The sequence below is a fragment of the Salvelinus fontinalis genome, chromosome 6, assembly GCF_029448725.1.
Source record: "Salvelinus fontinalis isolate EN_2023a chromosome 6, ASM2944872v1, whole genome shotgun sequence".
Taxonomy (NCBI): Eukaryota; Metazoa; Chordata; class Actinopteri; order Salmoniformes; family Salmonidae; genus Salvelinus; species Salvelinus fontinalis.
Genome location: NC_074670.1, coordinates 10,082,198 through 10,104,967, shown reverse-complemented (window position 1 = coordinate 10,104,967; position 22,770 = coordinate 10,082,198). Strand labels below are relative to the sequence as shown.

General features: G+C 45.0%; 1 protein-coding gene across 4 annotated transcripts in view; it reads left to right on the top strand.

Moving 5' to 3' along the window:
* The window catches only part of LOC129856989 (carcinoembryonic antigen-related cell adhesion molecule 5-like), a 51,514-nt gene that overhangs the window by 8,627 nt on the left and 20,117 nt on the right, over positions 1–22,770 (top strand). For 3 of the 4 annotated variants that reach the window (XM_055924827.1, XM_055924826.1, XM_055924828.1), the window contains exons 2-4: positions 6,854–7,177; positions 17,677–17,961; positions 18,480–18,746. In XM_055924827.1, the coding sequence (XP_055780802.1) occupies positions 6,854–7,177; positions 17,677–17,961; positions 18,480–18,746 (876 nt within the window). The remainder of the gene's footprint in view (positions 1–6,853; positions 7,178–17,676; positions 17,962–18,479; positions 18,747–22,770) is intronic. The other variant, XM_055924829.1, reaches the window with a different exon arrangement.

Below are 22,770 nucleotides of genomic sequence, written 5' to 3'. Positions count from 1 at the left end.
ACCTGTGCAACCACAGATTTACAACTACAAACCATTTTGGCACAAGTTACATTTGTGTCAACTCCGGGCGCTCATATTTGACATGGGCAACAAACAAAAAAATGTATTCACAGAAGGTTCACCAATCGAAAGTGCAGTAAATGAGTTGTGACGCATGTTTGTTGTTGAATGCTGTCGAATGCCGAAACCTGAACTAAAGACCTCGGTTTAAAAGCTGACAGTGCTATTTTATTTTGAATCCTGTGGCTCCGTTGGGCTAAATTGCTGTGAACGTTGCTATCTGTCCTGGAATCCTGCCAGATTCCGTATAGGGGGAGAGACGCAAAAACCCAGCAAGCCTAGCTGGCTCGGCGGTCTCAAATGGAGGCCGCTATTGAACGTTTCCAGCGTTGCAGGAGCTGTGTTTGCTTTGCTTTGTTCCGGGACAATGTGGACCGCGCTGACTTTCAATGTAGCAACTGCTTGCTTGCGAAGGACTACAGGAGCAAAGTAGCTACTCTTAGCAAGCAAGTAGCAAACCTACATAAGCTACTGGGGAACCCACGCCCACCTACTTTTTCTTCCACCCCAGTAGCCAGATACTGCTCTGGTCTGATGGAAGTTGTGTGTCGGCTCTCCACAGCCGACTGGCCGTTGCTCGGCAGGTTTTCATCCACGAAGGGGTCTCCCCCTTCCCTGGAGAACGGAGATGTTCTCAACCCAACCAGCCATGGATGTACATCACTCGCCATGGAATTCGAAGAAGGCGTCCTCTGGCAACGGGGGTCTCCATGGAGATGTTGAGCTCGGAACTGACCGGCGCCTTCTTCCTTGGTGGCTTCCCAATCAAGATCGGATCCGGAGGTACCTGCGTCTTCGTCCTCGGTTCTGTCTCCCCCTCCGGTGGCTTCTACCTCGGGTTCAGATCCTCGGAGCTCCCAGCCTCACCAGACCGTGAGGCTGCCTGAGATACCGGCCCATTCAACATCACCAGCTGTCATCATAGGCAGCTCTGTGGTGAGAAAAATTTCAGTCCCCAAGGCAAAAACCTTGTGCTACCCAGGAGCACGAGTACAGGACATAAGGCTGCTTCCAACTGTTCTACCACAGATGCCGGGAGCTGCCGCTGTCATAGTCCATGTGGGGTCAATCGACATCAGGAGGGCTAGCTCGGAACATTTGAAAATGGATTTTAAAGAACTGATTTTAGCATTAAAACTGCCAATAATTTCAGGTCCAGTACCATCGTTGGGCCACGGATGTGAAAGATTCAGCAGACTGCTGGCATTACACATCTGGCTAAAAGACTACTGTATCTCTGCTGAGTCACTTTTATTGATAACTTTGACACCTTCTGGAAACAGAATATACTCTACAGGAATGACAGTCCGATCCTGACCCACCAAATTTGGTCTTGTTATTAATAACTTCACCATGCTCAAAGGGAAATTCAATGTATGCTTTTTTTTATTTTCACCCATTTACCAATGGTTGTCAGTCTTTGCAAGGCATTGAAAAACCTCCCTGGTCTTTGTGGTTGAATCTGTTTTGAAATTCAATGCTTGACTGCGGGACTATCTGTATGTGTGGGGTATAGAGATGAGGTAGTAATTTAAAAATGTGAAACCCTATTGTTGCATACAGTGAGTCCATGCAACTTATGTGACTTGTTAAGCAAGTTTTTACTCTTAAACTTATTTAGGCTTGCCATAACAAAGGGGTTGAATTCTTATTGACTCAAGGCATTTCACTTTTAATTAAAATCTCAATTTGATCCATTTTAAATTCGGGACAGTAACACAACAAAATTAGGAAAAAGTCAAGGGTGTGAATACTTTCTGAAGGTACTGTGTATGTGTATATATATATATGGCAATATACATTTTTCAACCCTTTTCCATCTGAAATATCTGGAAGAAGTAAAGGCTTTGCTTTCTGGTAAAACTGATGGAAAAGGGGTTCTTAGAAAACAAAATCTAGCAGAAAAGTCTTAAGATATATAATTTTTTATAGTTTATTCGCCGTTAGTCAGCACCTCCACACAATTTTTCTGGGTGTGCGCCAGCTCATGTTTTTTATTATACTATTTTCTCTCGCTGATAGCACCCCAACAAATCAACTCCCTAGCCAACATGGGAACTGAACCAAACTCAAACAATACCCAATAAGCCTTGTTGTTGATGGCTGTATTCAAAGAGACATTTTAGTAAGTCTCTATTTGAACGGCCAGAAGGTACTTGGGAAAATATTTTTAAAGAATTCCAAGACTGTTCATTCAAGAACTAAAGCACATTGTCACTTTAAGTGAGTATGTTTGAAATGGAGTTATCCCACACCGACTACGTTGGCAAAAAGAGCCTTCAATTGGCCAACGCACTGAAGAGTTTTGTGAACGATGGTGTGCTATACTTATGTTCATTGGACCTGATGGCTCTGCTCATTGAACATCTTTATTTGTTTTTTACCGAGATCGCAACCTCAGTTAAATTCACAGCATGCTCTGAGACGAGCTTAATGACGATATCAAACTGGATGATCTCATTAAGAGTAATGCAGACCTTCAGACTAAGATTGCAACTGAACTAAAGGAGAGGAGAAATTAAGAAGTATAAATGCAATTTGGAAGAAAGGAACAATGGACTAATATTCCTCTGGCGAGATCCTGAGCACAAAAAAACACATAACGGGAGGAGACAAGCCGATGACAGACGCAGAGTTCCTCTGTCAGACCAACTATCCACAGACAGCGCTAACTCTGGCTCCTCTACCAAAGGTGAGCGAGCGTTTTTTCTACAACAGAGGGCGGGGACACCGAGGGAAGAAATCCACTACCACCCCGCGACACCTACCAATTAAGATCCAGGGTGGGTCCCCAGTCCAACAGGAGCTAAATGTCTTCAACTTATCAAGTAAGACTCTGACATCAGCTCACCTTACTGTTCTCAATAAGGGGTTATCATTTGTACCCATTGCATACATTAATGACTTTGACGTCCAGATCTATTCAAGTTTTTCCGTAATCTGAAATTGTGTGTTCTTTGATAAGAGTGAAACTTACATGACTCCAGTTGAAATGTCATTCTCAGTGAGATGTATACATAGGTCTACCACGCTAATCAATAAACGTATTTGTCCTACCGTGAGTCGAGGAGAATGAGCCATTAACCAATCTGAGGCACCCGACAACATATCGAGTAAAAAGTGCATTCGTACCCCCCCCCCCCCCCCCCAAATGCAATGCGTCCATAGAAACCTTCTGTAGGATTGTTGAAAATGATGTAGGTGACTACTGAAAGGAAAACAGGTTATCATAGGATTTGTTTTTCTGAGGAGAGAGTGGCTCTTAAGGACTTAGTCAGATCCTTTGGTTATCATAAAAAAATGTGACGGAGGAATTTGTATACAAATACAAATGTGACTGTGAATGAAAGGTGACTTCTATCGTAAACTGAATTAATCAAGAAAGCTAAGATAACTGAGCTAAACGACTACCCCCCCCGTAGCACTCACTTCCGTCATCATGAAGTGCTTTGAGAGACTAGTCAAGGACCATATCACCTCCACCCTACCTGACACCCTAGACCCACTCCAATTTGCTTACCGACCCAATAGGTCCACAGACGACGCAATCGCAACCACACTGCACACTGCCCTAACCCATCTGGACAAGAGGAATACCTATGTGAGAATGCTGTTCATCGACTACAGCTCAGCATTTAACACCATAGTACCCTCCAAACTCGTCATCAAGCTCGAGACCCTGGGTCTCGACCCCGCCCTGTGCAACTGGGTCCTGGACTTCCTGACGGGCCGCCCCCAAGTGGTGAGGGTAGGTAACAACATCTCCACCCCGCTGATCCTCAACACTGGGGCCCCACAAGGGTGCGTTCTGAGCCCTCTCCTGTACTCCCTGTTCACCCACGACTGCGTGGCCATGCACGCCTCCAACTCAATCATCAAGTTTGCGGACGACACTACATGGTAGGCTTGATTACCAACAACGACGAGACGGCCTACAGGGAGGAGGTGAGGGCCCTCGGAGTGTGGTGTCAGGAAAATAACCTCACACTCAACGTCAACAAAACAAAGGAGATGATTGTGGACTTCAGGAAACAGCAGAGGGAGCACCCCCCTATCCACATCGACGGGACAGTAGTGGAGAGGGTAGTACGTTTTAAGTTCCTCGGTGTACACATCACGGACAAACTGAATTGGTCCACCCACACAGACAGCGTTGTGAAGAAGGCGCAACAGCGCCTCTTCAACCTCAGGAGGCTGCTTGTCACCAAAAGCACTCACAAACTTCTACAGATGCACAATCGAGAGCATCCTGTCGGGCTGTATCACCGCCTGGTACGGCAACTGCTCCGCCCACAACCGTAAGGCTCTCCAGAGGGTAGTGAGGTCTGCACAACGCATCACCGGGGGCAAACTAACTGCCCTCCAGGACACCTACACCACCCGATGTCACAGGAAGGCCATAAAGATCATCAAGGACAACAACCACCCGAGCCACTGCCTGTTCACCCTGCTATCATCCAGAAGGCGAGGTCAGTACAGGTGCATCAAAGCGGGGACCGAGAGACTGAAAAACAGCTTCTATCTCAAGGCCATCAGACTGTTTAACAGCCACCACTAACATTTAGGATTTTGCAGGATTTTGTTCCAACTAGGCACCACACCTGACCAACTGAGCTAATTGATCAGTTCAGTGATTTCCTAACACACCAACACTCCAGGACCAGGATTTCCTACCACTGGTATAGAATAATACCCCAAAATGCGAAGGAGGATATTTAAAATGTTCTACCTTGGTGTACAAATTCAGGATACATCATGAGAATGACATACAGAAATGCATAATTATGAATTGTACAGATCAGGGACCCATGGTGTAATTTTGTTATCATTCTCTTCCTGGATGTTAATCCACTTCGATTACTGTTCAATAACCCAAATAGATTTTTTTTTCAAACTCAAGGTGTCATATCATAGCTGACACCCCATTCTTTCTGCAGACATTTTTGAATCTTAATTCAGAGTAGATACAGTATTTACTAGAGCTTTTGAAAAACTTTTACCGTAATTCTGTTACCCGACTTTACAACTGCACTCTTCTGTGAGGTAAATGTGTTTTTGTAAAGTAGTCGTAGAGTTGTATGGCTTGTTTAATTTGGCAATCAATAGTTTTTGTTTGGCATACTTTTAAAGTGAAAAATCTGTCATTCTGTTACTGTGGAATTGCCCTAGAGCATAATAGAAACAGAATGAATGTATTCGTACTAAACTACCATAGGCTGTGATTTAAACGGGATGTAGAGGAGTTAACCTCTCTAGGGTATGTGGGACGGTAGCGTCTCACCTCGTCAACTGCCAGTGAAACTGCAGGGCGCCAAATTCAAAACAACAGAAATCCCATAATTAAAATTCCTCAAACATACATGTATTTTACACCATTTTAAAGATACACTTGTTGTAAATCCAGCCACAGTGTCCGATTTCAAATAGGCTTTACGACGAAAGCAAACCAAACGATTATGTTAGGTGAGTGCCTATTCACAGAAAAACACAGCCATTTTTCCAGCCAACGAGAGGAGTCACAAAAAGCAGAAATATAGATAAAATTAATCACTAACCTTTGATCTTCATCAGATGACACTCATAGGACTTCATGTTACACAGTACATGTATGTTTTGTTCGGTAAAGTTCATATTTATATCCAAAAATATCCACTTCCTGGTTGGATTTTTTTCTCAGGTTTTTGCCTGCCACATGAGTTCTGTTATACTCAGACATCATTCAAACAGTTTTAGAAACTTCAGTGTTTTATATCTAAATCTACTAATAATATGCATATCCTAGGATTTGGGCCTGAGTAGCAGGCAGTTTACTCTGGGCACGCTTTTTATCCGGACGTGAAAATACTGCCCCCTACCCCAAAGACGTTAATGGCGGCTTTACATGCTCATTGGGAAACAGGGAAGTCTTACATTGTCTTCCGACAGGTGGTGTCACTGCCACGCTTGTCTCTCAACTGGAATCGCTGTGCTATCTGACGTAAGACAATGAAGTCCGACATGATTGTGTTGAAGTGCTTTTGATGTTCGAACAATTCTTCAACCAATAAGATGTTATCTAGCTTGATAGGCTAGCTAACATTACTAATAATACAGATAGAGAGCTTGCTTAATCTTGACAATATGATCAGAGTAGCTACATTATCCATATTGAGGTTTTAATTGTAAAAAACAGATTTGTCATCTTTTGGTTTAAAAGGTCAGTGGTGAAAAATTGCAACTCTGGCCCACGACTTGGAGAATTGTTTCGGTTAAATGTCCCACTTGGAACTAGGAGCTTCCGATAATGCCTATAGCACGTGAACGCAACATAAGTAGGTCTAGTTGGGCTTGATAAGGTGATGCCATAATGTCAATAAAGACATCTTTAAATTAAACAAATCCAATTAGCTCTGTAATAAGCCTTCATAATGCCTATAATAATGTGTAGCTAATATACTGATGTGTAAGCCTAGAGGTGTAATCTGCGATTGCTACGTACTGTAATTTGTTTTGATATATTCATTGATTCTAAACGAATATAACTGATACCTCATGAACTTAGTTCAGCTGCCTAACCTCATCAGAACCCAAAATTATAAGCTTGTTTTACTCAATTGTTCTGTCAATTTGTAAACAAACATAGCTACACTACTCCAACAGCTTGGTGTCCCTCTTAGTGAGTGTACCCATATTCAGAGAACACTGTTTGTACCAGCTGCACTTTGCTCTTCTGAAATCTGAGATGTCTTTGATTACAGTATTTTTTTGTTTGTTTTGGAGACATGAAAATCAAGCATTGTTTTTGTTTCCTCAGGATATTGTGCTGGTCAAGATGTGTTTCCACCTGGACCTGTGAATGGAACATTGGGAGGAAATGTGATTTTCAAAACCACCATCAATCCAACCACACTTCTTACAATCCTCTGGACTTTTGGTGAACCCTCTGTCACCGTTGTTGACTTTGTCAGTTCTGCAGGTTCTGTGATCGGAGTGGGATATGTTGGTAGGATCAGTCTGGACAATAGCACTGGATCTCTGGAGCTCAGGAAACTGACCCTGATTGACAGTGGGACATACAGAGTGAACCTAAGAACGGCTGCTGTTTCTCAGGCGGGATCTACTTCACTGATTGTCTATGGTGAGTTCCAAATGTTGCAGGGTAAGGTATGTACATAATGTTACATTCACTAACATTACATCCACAAACTAACATTTGTTACCTACCCTCACCACCTGGGGGCGGCCCGTCAGGAAGTCCAGTACCCAGTTGCACAGGGCGGGGTCGAGACCCAGGGTCTCGAGCTTGATGACGAGTTTGGAGGGTACTATGGTGTTAAATGCTGAGCTGTAGTCGATGAACAGCATTCTCACATAGGTATTCCTCTTGTCCAGATGGGTTAGGACAGTGTGCAGTGTGATTGAGATTGCGTCGTCTGTGGATCTATTGGGGCGGTAAGCAAATTGGAGTGGGTCTAGGGTGTCAGGTAGGGTGGAGGTGATATGGTCCTTGACTAGTCTCAAAGCACTTCATGATGACAGAAGTGAGTGCTACGGGTCGGTAGTCGTTTAGCTCCATTACCGTAGCTTTCTTGAGAACAGGAACAATGGTGGCCCTCTTGAAGCATGTGGGAACAGCAGACTGGGATAAGGATTGATTGAATATGTCCGTAAACACACCAGCCAGCTGGTCTGCGCATGCTCTGAGGACGCCGTCTGGGCCTGCAGCCTTGCGAGGGTTAACACGTTTAAATGTTTTACTCACGTCGGCTGCAGTGAAGGAGAGTCCGCAGGTTTTGGTAGCGGGCCGTGTCAGTGGCACTGTATTGTCCTCAAAGCGAGCAAAGAAGTTGTTTAGTCTGTCTGGGAGCAAGACGTCCTTGTCCGTGACGGGGCTGGTTTTCTTTTTGTAATCCGTGATTGACTGTAGACCCTGCCACATACCTCTTGTGTCTGAGCCTTTGAATTGCGACTCTACTTTGTCTCTATACTGATGCTTAGCTTGTTTGATTGCCTTGAGGAGGGAATTGCTACACTCTTTGTATTCGGTCATGTTTCCAGTCACCTTGCCCTGGTTAAAAGCAGTGGTTCGCGCTTTCAGTTTCGCGCGAATGCTGCCATCAAGCCACTGTTTCTGGTTGGGGAATGTTTTAAAAGTTGCTGTGGGTACGACATTGCTAATGAACTCGCTCACCGAAACAGCGTATTCGTCAATGTTGTTGTTTGACGCAATGCGGAACATATCCCAATCCACGTGATCAAAGCAATCTTGAAGCGTAGAATCAGATTGGTCGGACCAGCGTTGAACAGACCTTTCTGTCTATAGGCCGGAAGCAACAAAATGGAGTCATGGTCAGCTTTTCCGAAAGGAGGGCGGGGGAGGGCAATAACAATGATCCAGGGTTTTACCAGCCCTCGTTGCACAATCGATATGCTGATAGAATTTAGGGAGTCTTGTTTTCAGATTAGCCTTGTTAAAATCCCCAGCTACAATGAATGCAGCCTCAGGATATGTGGTTTCCAGTTTACATAGTCAAATAAAATTTGTTCAGGGCCATTGATGTGTCTGCTTGGGGGGGAACATATGCGGCTGTGATTATAATCTAAGAGAATTCTCTTGGTAGATAATGCGGTTGTTATGAGAATTATGATCACACCACGTCTCGTTAATAATAAGGCATACCCCCCTGCCCCCCGAATACAAAGGTCCACATTTGTATTCAGCGCATGTGACAATGTTTGATTTATAGTGGCCACTATAATAGAGAAAGAAAATTTATATTTCTACTTTTTAAGACATTTTTCCCCCCCAAGTGCAATATTTATATTGTGTGTGTGGTCACAAGCGTTCTATGGCTAATGCAATATTAATGTATTGTTTTTTTTCTCTGGACTTCAGTGTCGTTTGCAGTAAAGTCTAGGCAACAAATAACATTCGATTGCTTTCCTTACATTTTCTAACCACTTTTACACACACATTATTTTACACACAGTCACATAGATCATATTCTTTGTTTAATTAGTTCATATGTATTTCAAGGATGGATTTAGCCTCAGTCACTAGAAATTAGCATTTTTAAGCTGATATTTATTTTTCTGTATTTTATTATTATCCCCCCCTAGCAGGGAGTTTTTTGCATTTTTCAGTGCAACAAAAAAAGTAACACCTTTTTTGTCCCTCACCAGTTTGCATCCCTGTTGGAAGCATGCATGGAGATTTTTCTGTAGCCTGTGTGGCTGACACAGGCACACATAATAAATCCATTAATAGCGGTAGCATTAATCTCACCATTTGAATTTCACTACCGCTGTTTTTACGAGAAAGTGACCAAAAACCAGGTTCTTTTTTATTATTATTTTTATGAAGGATTTGTATGGAAAGCCAAGTTGAAGCCAACATTAGACATCCTCATAATAACTGCACACGGTTTTACCGCAACAGAGTAGGGAACACCCTTCAATGAAACAGTGGAAAAAACAGAAGTGGCCACATCTCTCTCAAAAACGGACCAAAAATGAAATCACAGATAATTATAAGGGAGCAGGAGAATTTATAAATTGGCTTCAATAATTAAAATTACTTTTGTCGTGGAAATGTAGTACTAAGAGAGACTTTCTCATTTCTTCCAGCAATCATCTTTATTTAATATTGATTTTATTATTGCAATAATGAAACCGTCGATCCCACACTCTGAAGTGTGTGTGTGTGAGAGAGACAGACTCATACTAACTATAGTTCATAAAACAACCATTTGGTGCATAAATATAACAATCTTGTAATCCTGTTGCCACACTTTTCAATCACCAAATTAAGAATGTCAGACTTTCAAGGTAGGCCTATTCCAGTACTTGAATTTCAAATTACATTTAAATTATGCTACTTCAAGATCCTTGTATTGTTTGAAAAACGAGTTCATTGACACACCGGTGTGACAATGGAAGTAACCTAATAAAATAATCCCCATCATCCGTCAGTTTAGGCTAGAGAAATGGGCTGCGTCTCAATCCGCCACATCTGTGGTGGAAGGTGGACGAGCTACAGCGGTGTTTGCAGACCATGAGACATGCTGAAAATTGGTCTTCTCACAAAAAACGGCTGTAGCATCCAAAAAGTTTGGCCTACTAATGTGTGAGGGGAGGTTCTCACAAAGACGATGTTGTTCTCCGTTTTGCTCTATGTCCCCCACAAGTGTCACAGGACTAGGTAACCAGTACCGGTTAAATAAAAACTTTCTGAATGCACTTTATTTTTTTTACTTAAAGGGTCCTAAAATTCCAAATCAGATAGCTAAAAGATTCATACTATGACCATCTTAAAACAATTACGATGCATTCGGAAAGTATTCAGACCCTTTGACTTTTTCCACATTTTGTTACATTACAGCCTTATTCTAAAATGGATGAAATTGTTTTCTCATCAATCTACACACAATACTCCATAATGACAAAGCAAAAACAGTTTGTGCAAATGTATTAAAAATAATAAAACTGAAATCACATTTAAGTAAGTGTTCTTTACACAGTAATTTGAAGCACATTTTGGCAGCGATTTCAGCCTCAAATCTCCTTGGGTATGACGCTACAAGCTTCGCACACCTGTATTTGGAGAGTTTCTCCCATTCTTCTCTGCAGATCCTCTCAAGCTCTGTCAGGTTGGATGGGGAGTATCACTGCTCAGCTATTTTCCAGAGATGTTCGATCAAGTTCAGGTCTGGGCTCTGGCTTGGCCACTCAAACATTGAGACTTGTCCCGAAGCCATTCCTTCATTGTCTTGGCTGTGTGCTTAGGGTCGTTGTCCTGTTGGAATGTGAACCTTTGCCCCAGTCTGAGGTCCTGAGCGCTTTGATGCAGTTTTTCCATCAAGGATCTCTGTACTTTGCACCATTAATCTTTTCCTCGATCCTGACAAGTCTCCCAGTTCCTGCCGCTGAAAAACATCACCATAGCAAGATGCTACCACCACCATGCTTCACAGTAGGGATGGTACCAGGTTTCCTCCAGACTTGATGCTTGGCATTCAGTTCAAAGAGTTCAATCTTGGTTTCATCAGATCAGAGAATCTTGTTTCGCATGGTCTGAGAGTCTTTAGATGCCTTTTGTCAAATTCCAAGCGGACTGTCATGTGCCTTTTACTGAGGAGTGGCTTCCGTCTGGCCACTTTACCATAAAGGCCTGATTTGGTGTGTGTGCTGTAAAGATGCTTCTCCTTTTGGAAGGTTCTCCCATCTCCACAGAGGATCTCTGGAGCTCTGTCAGAGTGACCATCGGGTTCTTGGTCATCTCCCTGACCATGGCCCTTCTTCCCCGATTGCTCAGTTTCGCTGTGTGGCCAGAATGATTGAGGCCACTGTGTTCTTGGGGACCTTCAATGCTGCATACATGTTTTTGGTACCCATTCCCAGATCTGTACATCAACACAATCCTGTCTCGGCTCAACGGACAATTCCTTCGACCTTGTAGCTTGGACATGCACTGTCAACTATGGGACCTTTTTATATAGACAGATGTGTGTCTTTCCAAGTCATGTCCAATTAATTTAATTAACCACAGGTGGACTCCAAGTTGTAAAAACATCTCAAGGATGATCAATGGAAATGATGCACCTGAGCAAAATTGAGTCCCATACAGATATATACACACACACGATAACATACGCACTATACACACACATGGATTTAGTACTAGTGGTGGAGTAGGGGCCTGAGGGCACACAGTGTGTTGTGAAATCTGTGAATGTAATGTTTTAAAAATTGTATAAACTGCCTTAATTATGTTGGACCTCATGAAGAGTAGCTGCTGCCTTGGCAGCAGAAATGCAAATTGTCTTCACTTTGTCGTTTAAGGGGTATTGTGTGTAGATTGAGGAACATATTTAATCAATTTTAGAATAAGTCTGTAATGTATCAATGCGGAAAAAGTTGTGTTGTGACAAGATAGGGTTGGTATACAGAAGATAGCCCTATTTGGTAAAAGACCAAGTCCATATTATGGCAAGAACACCTCAAATAAGAAAAGAGAAACGATAGTCCATTACTTTAAGACCTGAAGGTCAGTCAATCTGGAAAATGTCAAGAAATTTGAACGTTTCTTCAAGTGCAGTTGCAAAAACCATCACGCGCTATGATGAAACTGGCTCTCATGAGGTCCGCCACAGGAATGGAAGACCCAGAGTTACTTCTGCTGCAGAGGATAAGTTCATTAGATTTACCAGCCTCAGAAATTGCAGCCCAAATAAATGCTACCGAGTTCAAGTAACACACACATATCAACATCAACTGGTCAGAGGAGACTGTGTGAATCAGGCCTTCATGGTCGAATTGCTACAAAGAAACGACTACTAAAGGACACAAATAAGAAGAAGAGACTTGTTTGGGCCAAGAAACACGAGCAATAGACATTAGAAATCTGTCCTTTGGTCTGATGAGTCCAAATTTTTGGTTCCAACCGCTGTGTCTTTGTGAGACGCAGAGTAGCTGAACAGATGATCTCTGCATGTTTGGTTCCCACTGTGAAGCATGGAGGAGGAGGTGTGATGGTGTTGGGGTGCATTGCTGGTGACACTGTCAGTGATTTATTTAGAATTCAAGGCACACTTAACCAGCATGGCTACCACAGCATTCTGCAGCGATCCAATCTGGTTTGTACTGTCCCACTATCATTTGTTTTTCAAGGGGACAATGACCCAAAGCACACCTCCATGCTGTGTAAGGGCTATTTGACCAAGAAGGAGAGTGATGGAGTGCTGCATCAGATGACCTGGCCTCCACAATCTTTTTTTTAAAGTAACCTTTTATTTAACTAGGCAAGTCAGTTAAGAACAAATTCTTATTTACAATGACGGCCTGGCCACATCTGCAGTCCTCATGCCTCCTTGCAGCATGCATAATGCACATTCATGCAGATGAGCAGGGACCCTGGGCATCTTTCTTTTGGTGTTTTTCAGAGTCCGTAGAAAGGCCTCTTTAGTGTCCTAAGTTTTCATAACTGTGACCTTAATTGCCTACCGTCTATAAGCTGTTAGTGTGTTAACGACCGTTCCACAGGTGCATGTTCATTAATTGTTTATGGTTCATTGAACAATGTATCGCTCTTCTACCTCGTCCTCCTCCTCAGACGAGGAGCGGAGAGAAGGATCAGATGACCAAAATGCAGCGTTGTAATTAGACATGATATTTATTAAACAAGGACGAAAACGAACACGAAAATATACTTGAAGAATTTACAAAACAACAAACGACTAGACTGACCTGAACATAAGAACTTACATAAAACCGAAGAACGCACGAACAGGAAAATAGACTACACAAAAACCGAACGAAAAAAACGAAACAGTCCCGTGTGGTGCAAACAGACAGACACGGAAGACAACCACCCACAACAAACAATGTGAAACCACCTACCTTAATATGGTTCTCAATCAGAGGAGATGAAAACCACCTGCCTCTAATTGAGAACCATATCAGGTCACCCATTTACCAACATAGAAACACATAACATAGAATGCCCACCCAAACTCACGCCCTGACCGACTAACACATACAAAAACAACAGAAAACAGGTCAGGAACGTGACATAACCCCCCCCTCAAGGTGCGCACTCCGGACGCACCACCAAAAGTCTAGGGGAGGGTCTGGGTGGGCATCTGACCACGGTGGTGGCTCAGGCTCTGGGCGAGGTCCCCACCCCACCATAGTCAATCCCAGCTTCCGTATCCCCCTCCGAATGACCACCCTCCTATTCCACCCACCTAATTTAAGGGGCAGCACCGGGATAAGGGGCAGCACCGGGATAAGGGGCAGCACCGGGATAAGGGGCAGCACCGGGATAAGGAGCAGCACCGGGATAAGGGGCAGCTCCGGACTGAAGGACGGCGGCTCCGGACTGAAGGACGGCAGCTCCGGACTGAAGGACGGCTGCTCCTGGCTCGCTGACGGCTCTGGCTGCTCATGGCTCGCTGACGGCTCTGGCTGCTCATGGCTCGCTGGCGGCTCTGGCAGATCCAGGCTGACTGGCGGCTCTGGCAGATCCAGGCTGACTGGCGGCTCTGGCAGATCCAGGCTGACTGGCGGCTCTGGCAGATCCTGGCTGACTGGCGGCTCTGGCAGATCCAGGCTGACTGGCGGCTCTGGCAGATCCAGGCTGACTGGCGGCTCTGGCAGATCCAGGCTGACTGGCGGCTCTGGCAGATCCAGGCTGACTGGCGGCTCTGGCAGATCCAGGCTGACTGGCGGCTCTGGCAGATCCAGGCTGACTGGCGGCTCTGGCAGATCCTGGCTGACTGGCGCCTCTGGCAGATCCAGGCTGACTGGCGCCTCTGGCAGATCCTGGCACGCTGACGGCTCTGGCAGATCCTGGCTCGCTGACGGCTCTGGCTGCTCATGGCTCGCTGACGGCTCTGGCTGCTCATGGCTCGCTGACGGCTCTGGCTGCTCATGGCTCGCTGACGGCTCTGGCTGCTCATGGCTCGCTGACGGCTCTGGCTGCTCATGGCTCGCTGACGGCTCTGGCTGCTCATGGCTCGCTGACGGCTCTGGCTGCTCATGGCTGGCGGCTCTGGCAGACCCTGTCTGGCTGGCGGCTCTGGCAGACCCTGTCTGGCTGGCGGCTCTGGCGGACCCTGTCTGGTTGGCGGCTCTGGCGGACCCTGTCTGGTTGGCGGCTCTGGCGGACCCTGTCTGGTTGGCGGCTCTGGCGGACCCTGTCTGGTTGGCGGCTCTGGCGGACCCTGTCTGGTTGGCGGCTCTGGCGGACCCTGTCTGGTTGGCGGCTCTGGCGGACCCTGTCTGGTTGGCGGCTCTGGCGGACCCTGTCTGGTTGGCGGCTCTGGCGGACCCTGTCTGGTTGGCGGCTCTGGCGGACCCTGTCTGGTTGGCGGCTCTGGCGGACCCTGTCTGGTTGGCGGCTCTGGCGGACCCTGTCTGGTTGGCGGCTCTGGCGGACCCTGTCTGGTTGGCGGCTCTGGCGGACCCTGTCTGGTTGGCGGCTCTGGCGGATCCTGACTGACGAACGGCTCTGGCGGATCCTGACTGACGAACGGCTCTGACGGCTCGGGACAGACGGGCGGCTCAGATGGCGCTATGCAGACGGATGGCTCAGATGGCGCTGGGTAGACGGATGGCTCAGATGGCGCTGGGTAGACGGATGGCACTGGGCAGACGGATGGCTCAGATGGCGCTGGGCAGACGGATGGCTCAGATGGCACTGGGCAGACGGATGGCTCAGATGGCGCTGGGCAGACGGATGGCTCAGATGGCACTGGGCAGACGGGCAGCTCTGGCCGGATGAGGCGCACTGTAGGCCTAGTGCGTGGTGCCGGAACTGGAGGTACTGGGCTGGAGACACGCACCATAGGGAGAGTGCGTGGAGGAGGAACAGGGCTCTGGAAACGCACTGGAAGCCTGGTGCGTGGAGTAGGCACTGGTGGTACTGGGCTGGGGCGGGAAGGTGGCGCCGGATATACCAGACCGTGCAGGCGTACTGGCTCCCTTGAGCACCGAGCCTGCCCAACCTTACCTGGTTGAATGCTCCCCGTCGCCCGCCCAGTGCGGGGAGGTGGAATAACCCGCACCGGGCTATGTAGGCGAACTGGGGACACCATGCGTAAGGCTGGTGCCATGTATGCCGGCCCGAGGAGACGCACTGGAGACCAGACGCGTTGAGCCGGCTTCATGGCACCTGGCTCAATGCCCAATCTAGCCCTACCAGTGCGGGGAGGTGGAATAACCCGCACCGGGCTATGAACACGTACAGGAGACACCGTGCGCTCTACTGTGTAACACGGTGTCTGCCTGTACTCCCGCTCTCCACGGTTAGCCTGGGAAGTGGGCGCAGGTCTCCTACCTGCCCTCGGCCCACTACCTCTTAGCCACCCCCCAAGACATTTTTGGGGTTTCTTCACGGGCTTCCGTGCTAGCCGCGTACCTTCATACCTCCGATCTTGGGCTCTCGCTGCCTCCATCTCCTCACGAGCGCGGCGATATTCCCCAATGTGAGCCCAGTGTCCTTTTCCCTCCATTACTTCCTCCCATGTCCAGAATTCCCGTGTAGTGGACCACTGTTCGTAGTCCCGCTGCTTGGTCCAGGTTTGGTGGGTGGTTCTGTAACGCTCTTCTACCTCGTCCTCCTCCTCAGACGAGGAGAGGAGAGAAGGATCAGATGACCAAAATGCAGCGTTGTAATTAGACATGATATTTATTAAACAAGGACGAAAACGAACACGAAAATATACTTGAAGAATTTACAAAACAACAAACGACGTAGACTGACCTGAACATAAGAACTTACATAAAACCGAAGAACGCACAAACCGAACGAACAAACGAAACAGTCCCGTGTGGTAGACACAGACAGACACGGAAGACAACCACCCACAACAAACAATGTGAAACCACCTACCTTAATATGGTTCTCAATCAGAGGAGATGAAAACCACCTGCCTCTAATTGAGAACCATATCAGGTCACCCATTTACCAACATAGAAACACATAACATAGAATGCCCACCCAAACTCACGCCCTGACCGACTAACACATACAAAAACAACAGAAAACAGGTCAGGAACGTGACAAACAAGCACGGGAAACAGTGTTTAAACCCTTTACAATGAAGATCTGTGAAGTTATTTGGATTTTTATGAACTATCTTTGAAAGACAGGGTCCTGAAAAAGGGATGTTTCTTTTTTTGCTGAGTTTATACGATATAACGTCAACTTACACTGCCAAAAATGCAAGGACAGAAAATTCATGTTTTTTCACACGATTTTTGACAAATCTGTCAAGACACCAGCCGTGATAAAGGTTTTAAATCAACCCGTGAATTAAATTTAATATACAGTAGCTATGATCCTACCTTATATCTTAATGTAATGACAAACAAATTGGCTGATTATTATCAATGATGTATCAACAGCTGTAACAAGTTGTCCAGTGTAGGAAATCCTCACTGGTACCCTAGTTTATATAGAAAGACGCCTAATTCAAAACAACGCTGTACTTAACTCAGGAAGATCGAAATGCTTATATTCCCATGAAACTAATCAAGGTCAAATGGTTGGCATGCAGATTCTGCATGGATGTTTCACCGGTAAAACTTGAAGAATTATCATTCACAATTGACAGTGAGAAATGTGAAGGGAGGGTGACCACAAACATTTCTGTGTAAAGTAGAGGAAAAGAAACGTGCACAGAGCGTGATGTGGATCTTCATCTCTGGGGAAGAGGTGGGCCGAAAAGTCCGGCCATTTTAGAAAGCACAGTAAACCAATGGCAGGTCAGTCCACCAACGCACTCTTTTCACCACCACGTTAAAATTAACTGCAGCTATCGGGCAAAAAATGCAATGTTTACCTCTGCCACCTTCTGGTTCGTGGGTGTTGAATTTTGGGTGACTCACCAGCAATGTGTGTTTGGGGGTGCTTGGCATTTCCTCATTCAAACAAATGACTGGCAACAGTATTTTATATATAGCCACATTTTATATGACAGCCAACAGTATTGTGAGGGTAGCAGTGCTGTTTTCAGGTTACTGTTACAATGTCACAATCATGGCTTTAGACACCTTGGAACACCTTGCTTTAGACACAGGCATTTGTACTGACACAAACACGTTGATAGATGTCATCTACTCTCTCACCCACAGAGACCATTTCAAACGTGACCCTGAGGGCCAACGTCATTGATCTAATGGAACTGAATGACACTGTCATTTTCTCCTGCTCTGTGTCCTCTGGCTCCTCCCCCTTCTCTTACCGCTGGCTGAATGGCAGCTCTGAGGTCACAGCCAGATATGGAATTCAGCTTGGTGATGGAGGCCGTACTCTCACCATAGCCAATGTGACCCGGTATGACCAGGGGCCATACAGGTGTATTGTGTCCAACCCCGTCAGCAGTAAACCCAGCCAGAATCTAACCCTCATCATCAGCTGTGAGTCGCAAACCAGCATGTCTAATATATCTGTATGCAGAGAAAGTATTTATGTAAACGTTGTTTACCTTTCACCATGTACTTCGCATACAGTGCTGTAGTTATATCTTGATTTTGTTTTCTGCAGTACTTGTCTGCTTAAGAATAACTACACATATTGCTAATTAAATCAGATTCTTAGGTTACAATGTTATTGCCTGTTCTGCATATCACTAACACCTGCTTATGAATGCAGTCCTGTGGCATGTCTTAATGTTTTATCACTTCTTCCTTTTGGCTCTAAGCTGTTGCTTATATTTCTATTGAATCCAGCTTGCCTACTGTATGTGTTGGGTGGCTAATTGCTGGTGATGGGACATTTTGAAGCTAGATAGATAGATGGATGGATAGATACACACACTAATGATAACATGACACATCTTAAATGGGTCTCTTGAACATGTTCTAAAAAGTATAATTACATCACGGTCAACCTCCCCTCTTTAATGCTGGTGTTGAACATGGACCATTCATTACAGATGGTCCAGAAAACACCACAATGAAGGTGACCCCTCTAGATGTACTGTATGGATCAGGGTCAAACCTCACACTGTCCTGCTCAGCTGAGTCCAGTCCGTCTGCCCAGTTTCAGTGGCTTCTGAATGGAACACTGCTGTCCAATAACGGAAAAGAACTCAGGCTGGAGAACATCCAGGCCAATCAGAGTGGTAGCTACAGCTGCTGGGCCCATAACACCAGAACCCTGAGGTACCAGATATCTGAGCCCTCTGACATCACTGTGCTGGGTAAGTGGTAGAGAGGAAATGGAGACAGTTATGAGAGGAAAGAGAGACTGGCTCTGGGGTGCTATGGCTGAACTGACATAAATGTTTAAGTTTTGTTCTCAAGACCTTTGCAAGGTCTTTAAGTACACCTTCCTCGATGTGCAGGGGTACGAGCCCTGGTGTACTGGACACCCCCGCAGCCCCTGCAAGGTGGGAGGGGGGGTTGTGTCACGAGCTCTGGGAACCCTTGCGCCTGTCATCGATATCATTAAAATGTAATCCTCATAAATGATTTTGACAGTAAACCTCCAAAATGTAATTAATAAACTGTTTCAATTTCCATATGTACTAGGAAGCTAAATGTTTGTTTCTTGGACTTCAGGAATGTGACACAGTGCTTTGGGTCTTGAAAAATAAAAATAATAACTGATTGAAAGTGTAAGGAGCAAACAAATGCCATGGTCAAGGCTACGATGGCGCCAGTGCAATGAGAGGAGCTTACTCGTGTTCAAAAGCTCATATCAGACAGAGCCCAATGCTTTTTATATACTGTACTTAGTTCAACATGAGTTTTAGTTTAGAAAATGATCTCTTGGCAGAAGCAACAGTTTGATTACCGTAGCAACATCATGAAAACTGGGCAGAAGGGAGGAGTGCTTCAAATACAACAGTTATACAACATCTTTAACCTCTTGACGCTAGAGGTCAGATTTCTTTTTTAAAATAACGTTCCCAAGGTAAACAGACTATTTCTCAGGTCCAGTTCGTAGAATATGCATATAATTTACAGATTAGGATAGAAAACACTCCAAAGTTTCCAAAACTGTCAAAATATTGTCTGTGAGTATAACAAAACTGATTCTGCAGGCAAAAACCTGAGGAAATCTAACCCAGAAGTGATTTTTAATATTTTTTTTCATCTGTGTTTCCTTGCCCGTCTTTCTTCCATTTAAAGAGGTATCAACCAGATTCCTTTTCCAATGGCTTCCTCAGGCTGTGACCAGGCTTTAGGCATAGTTTCAGGCTTTTATTTTGAAAAATGAGCGTGATTTTTCAAAACTAGTCAGGTGTCCTTTAATTAGCTCTCCATTTTCTTTCTCTCTTTTATTGAATAGGTTACGGTCCGGTTGAAATATTATTGATTATGTTTGTTAAAAACAACCTGAGGATTGATTATAAAAAACATTTGACATGTTTCTACGAACATTACGGATACTTTTTGGAATTTGTCGAAACGGAACGAGGCTTTGGTTTTCTGAACATAACGCGCAACCCAAACGGCGTTTATTTTGTTATAAAATTAATATTTATCGAACAAAAATAACATTTATTGTGTAACTGGGAGTCTCGTGAGTGCAAACATCCGAAGATTATCAAAGGTAAGCCATTAATTTTATTGCTTTTCTGACTTTCGTGACCATGCTAATTTGGGGCTAGCTGTTCCAGCATTGATTGATACACTCACAAAAGCTTGGATTGCTTTCGCTGCAAAGCATATTTTCAAAATCTGACACGATAGGTGGATTAACAACAAGCTAAGCTGTGTTTTGGTATATTTCACTTGATTGTATGATTATAAATATTTTTAGTAATATTTTGCGCCCTGCAATTCAGCGGTTGTTTAGGAAAATGATCCCGCTAAAGGGATCCGTAGCGCAGAGAAGTTAATTGACCCTCTCATTCTCCTTAATTGCCATCCTCAAAATGTTACGGAAAGAGATTAACTGTATAGGAAGCTCTTGGGACAGGTCATCTGGATACTGGACTGATGCAAACAGATTATCATATTTAGCGGACAACAGTTCTTGAGGGCTTAAAAAAAAAGGTAGTTTGCCATTTTTTTTGCAAACTGGTAATCCACCGTTTGAGTTGTGTGGTTGCAGTATCTACAGTCCCTTATCTCTGGTATATCTTGTGTAGTGGAAATTCTAATCAAGTGAGAGAGACTGTAATTTCTTTAACCAATCAATCTTTATTTGATATCGATATAATTATTGCAATAATGGAGCTGGTCAAAGAACCCATGTAGGTGATTCATTGAGAGCCCAATGATCCGGGGTTGGGTCTTGCCTTATATAGCCCAACCTTGTTACATTTCCTTAATCAACCACAACTGTCTCAATGTGTCGAACCAACCGATATCTACTGGATGAGGTGGCCAAATATTCGGAGTCCTCTGTGTTTTCCTGTGAGTACTAAGAACTATTTGTTCTTAGAATAAAGGATAAGGAGAGACTATGATTGAAACAGAGACACCTCGTTACAAACATGCATGTTTCAGAGTACAGAGAGTGGGGTAAGAACACGAGATGTGGATTAGGTACAGAGTTATGTGAAAACAGCAATTTACACAACCAGAGTAACAGGATTGTACACACCTATAATTTATATAAACCTTGAAGTAATGCTAATACAAATGTTTTTTTCACATTCCCCTCAAGAGACTCCGTTTCCTCTTTAAAAATGGAAGGGTACGGCCTCCCGGGTGGCGCAGTGGTCTAAGGCACTGCATCGCAGCGCCAGCTGCGCAACCAGAGACTCTGGGTTTGCGCCCAGGCTCTGTCGCAGCCGTCCGCGACCGGGAGGTCCGTGGGGCGACGCACAATTGGCCTAGCGTCGTCCGGGTTAGGGAGGGTTTGGCTGGTAGGGATATCCTTGTCTCATCGCGCACCAGCGACTCCTGTGGGGGGCCGGGCGCAGTGAGCGCTAACCAAGGTAGCCAGGTGCACGGTGTTTCCTCCGACACATTGGTGCGGCTGGCTTCCGGGTTGGAGGCGCTCTGTGTTAAGAAGCAGTGCGGCTTGGTTGGGTTGTGTTTCGGAGGACGCATGGCTTTCGACCTTCGTCTCTCCCGAGCCCGTACGGGAGTTGTAGCGATGAGATAAGATAGTAATTACTAACAATTGGATACCACGAAATTGGGGAGAAAAGGGGATAAAAATTTTAACAATTTAAAAATAAAAAAAATTATGTAAGGGTACAAAGATTACATAATTATTGTTAAACATACATTTAAACAAACAAAATACATCCTTCTGGTGCCTGACATTTCATCCATGGTAAACAGCCTTCCTTTTCAAAACGCATTCAATCTGGATCAGAAAATGGAACATAAAAATAAAATCACACACAAGCTTCATTACAGCAAATAGGACAATCATCACACTGACAAAGAGCACCGTGATAGGGGTCAGCATGATGAAAATGTCTGTCTCCCCTAGAGCCCTTCCTACACCAGTGACAGAGTCCCCTCTTTGGTCACTTCTTACACACAGAGTGGAACATGAGCTCTATATCTGGGTCTATATGCTCAGGATTGGTGTCCTCATCAGAGAAGTAGTCAGGGAAATCATTCAGTTTCCAAATCAATCAAATGTATTTATAAAGCCCTTCTTACATCAGCTGATGTCACAAAGTGCTGTACAGACACCCAGCCTAAAACCCCAAACAGCAAGCAATGCAGGTGTAGAAGCACGGTGGCTAGGAAAAACTCCCTAGAAAGGCCAGAACCTAGAAAGAAACCTAGAGAGGAACCAGGCTATGAGGGGTGGCTAGACCTCTTCTGGCTGTGCCGGGTGGAGATTATAACAGAACATGGCCAAGATGTTCAAATGTTCATAGATGACCAGCAGGGTCAAATAATAATAATCACAGTGGTTGTAAAGGGTGCAACAGGTCAGCACCTCAGGAGTAAATGTCAGTTGGCTTTTCATAGCCAATCATTCAGAGTAGCTCTACCACTCCTGCTGTCTCTAGAGAGTTGACAACAGCAGGTCTGGGACAAGGTAGCACGTCCGGTGAACAGGTCAGGGTTTCATAGCCACAGGCAGAACAGTTGAAACTGGAGCAGCAGCATGACCGGGGACAGCAAGGAGTCATCAGACCAAGTGGGAGAGGGAGAGAGGGAGAATAATAACCCAATTAATTATCCAACCCAAATTTAGAATGGCATTGCTCAGTGATTCACGTTGGTTCTATCACTCAAAGTTAAAACCCTCAACTTAGCACACATTGGCACTAGCAGTGTGTACATTTAACATTCAGT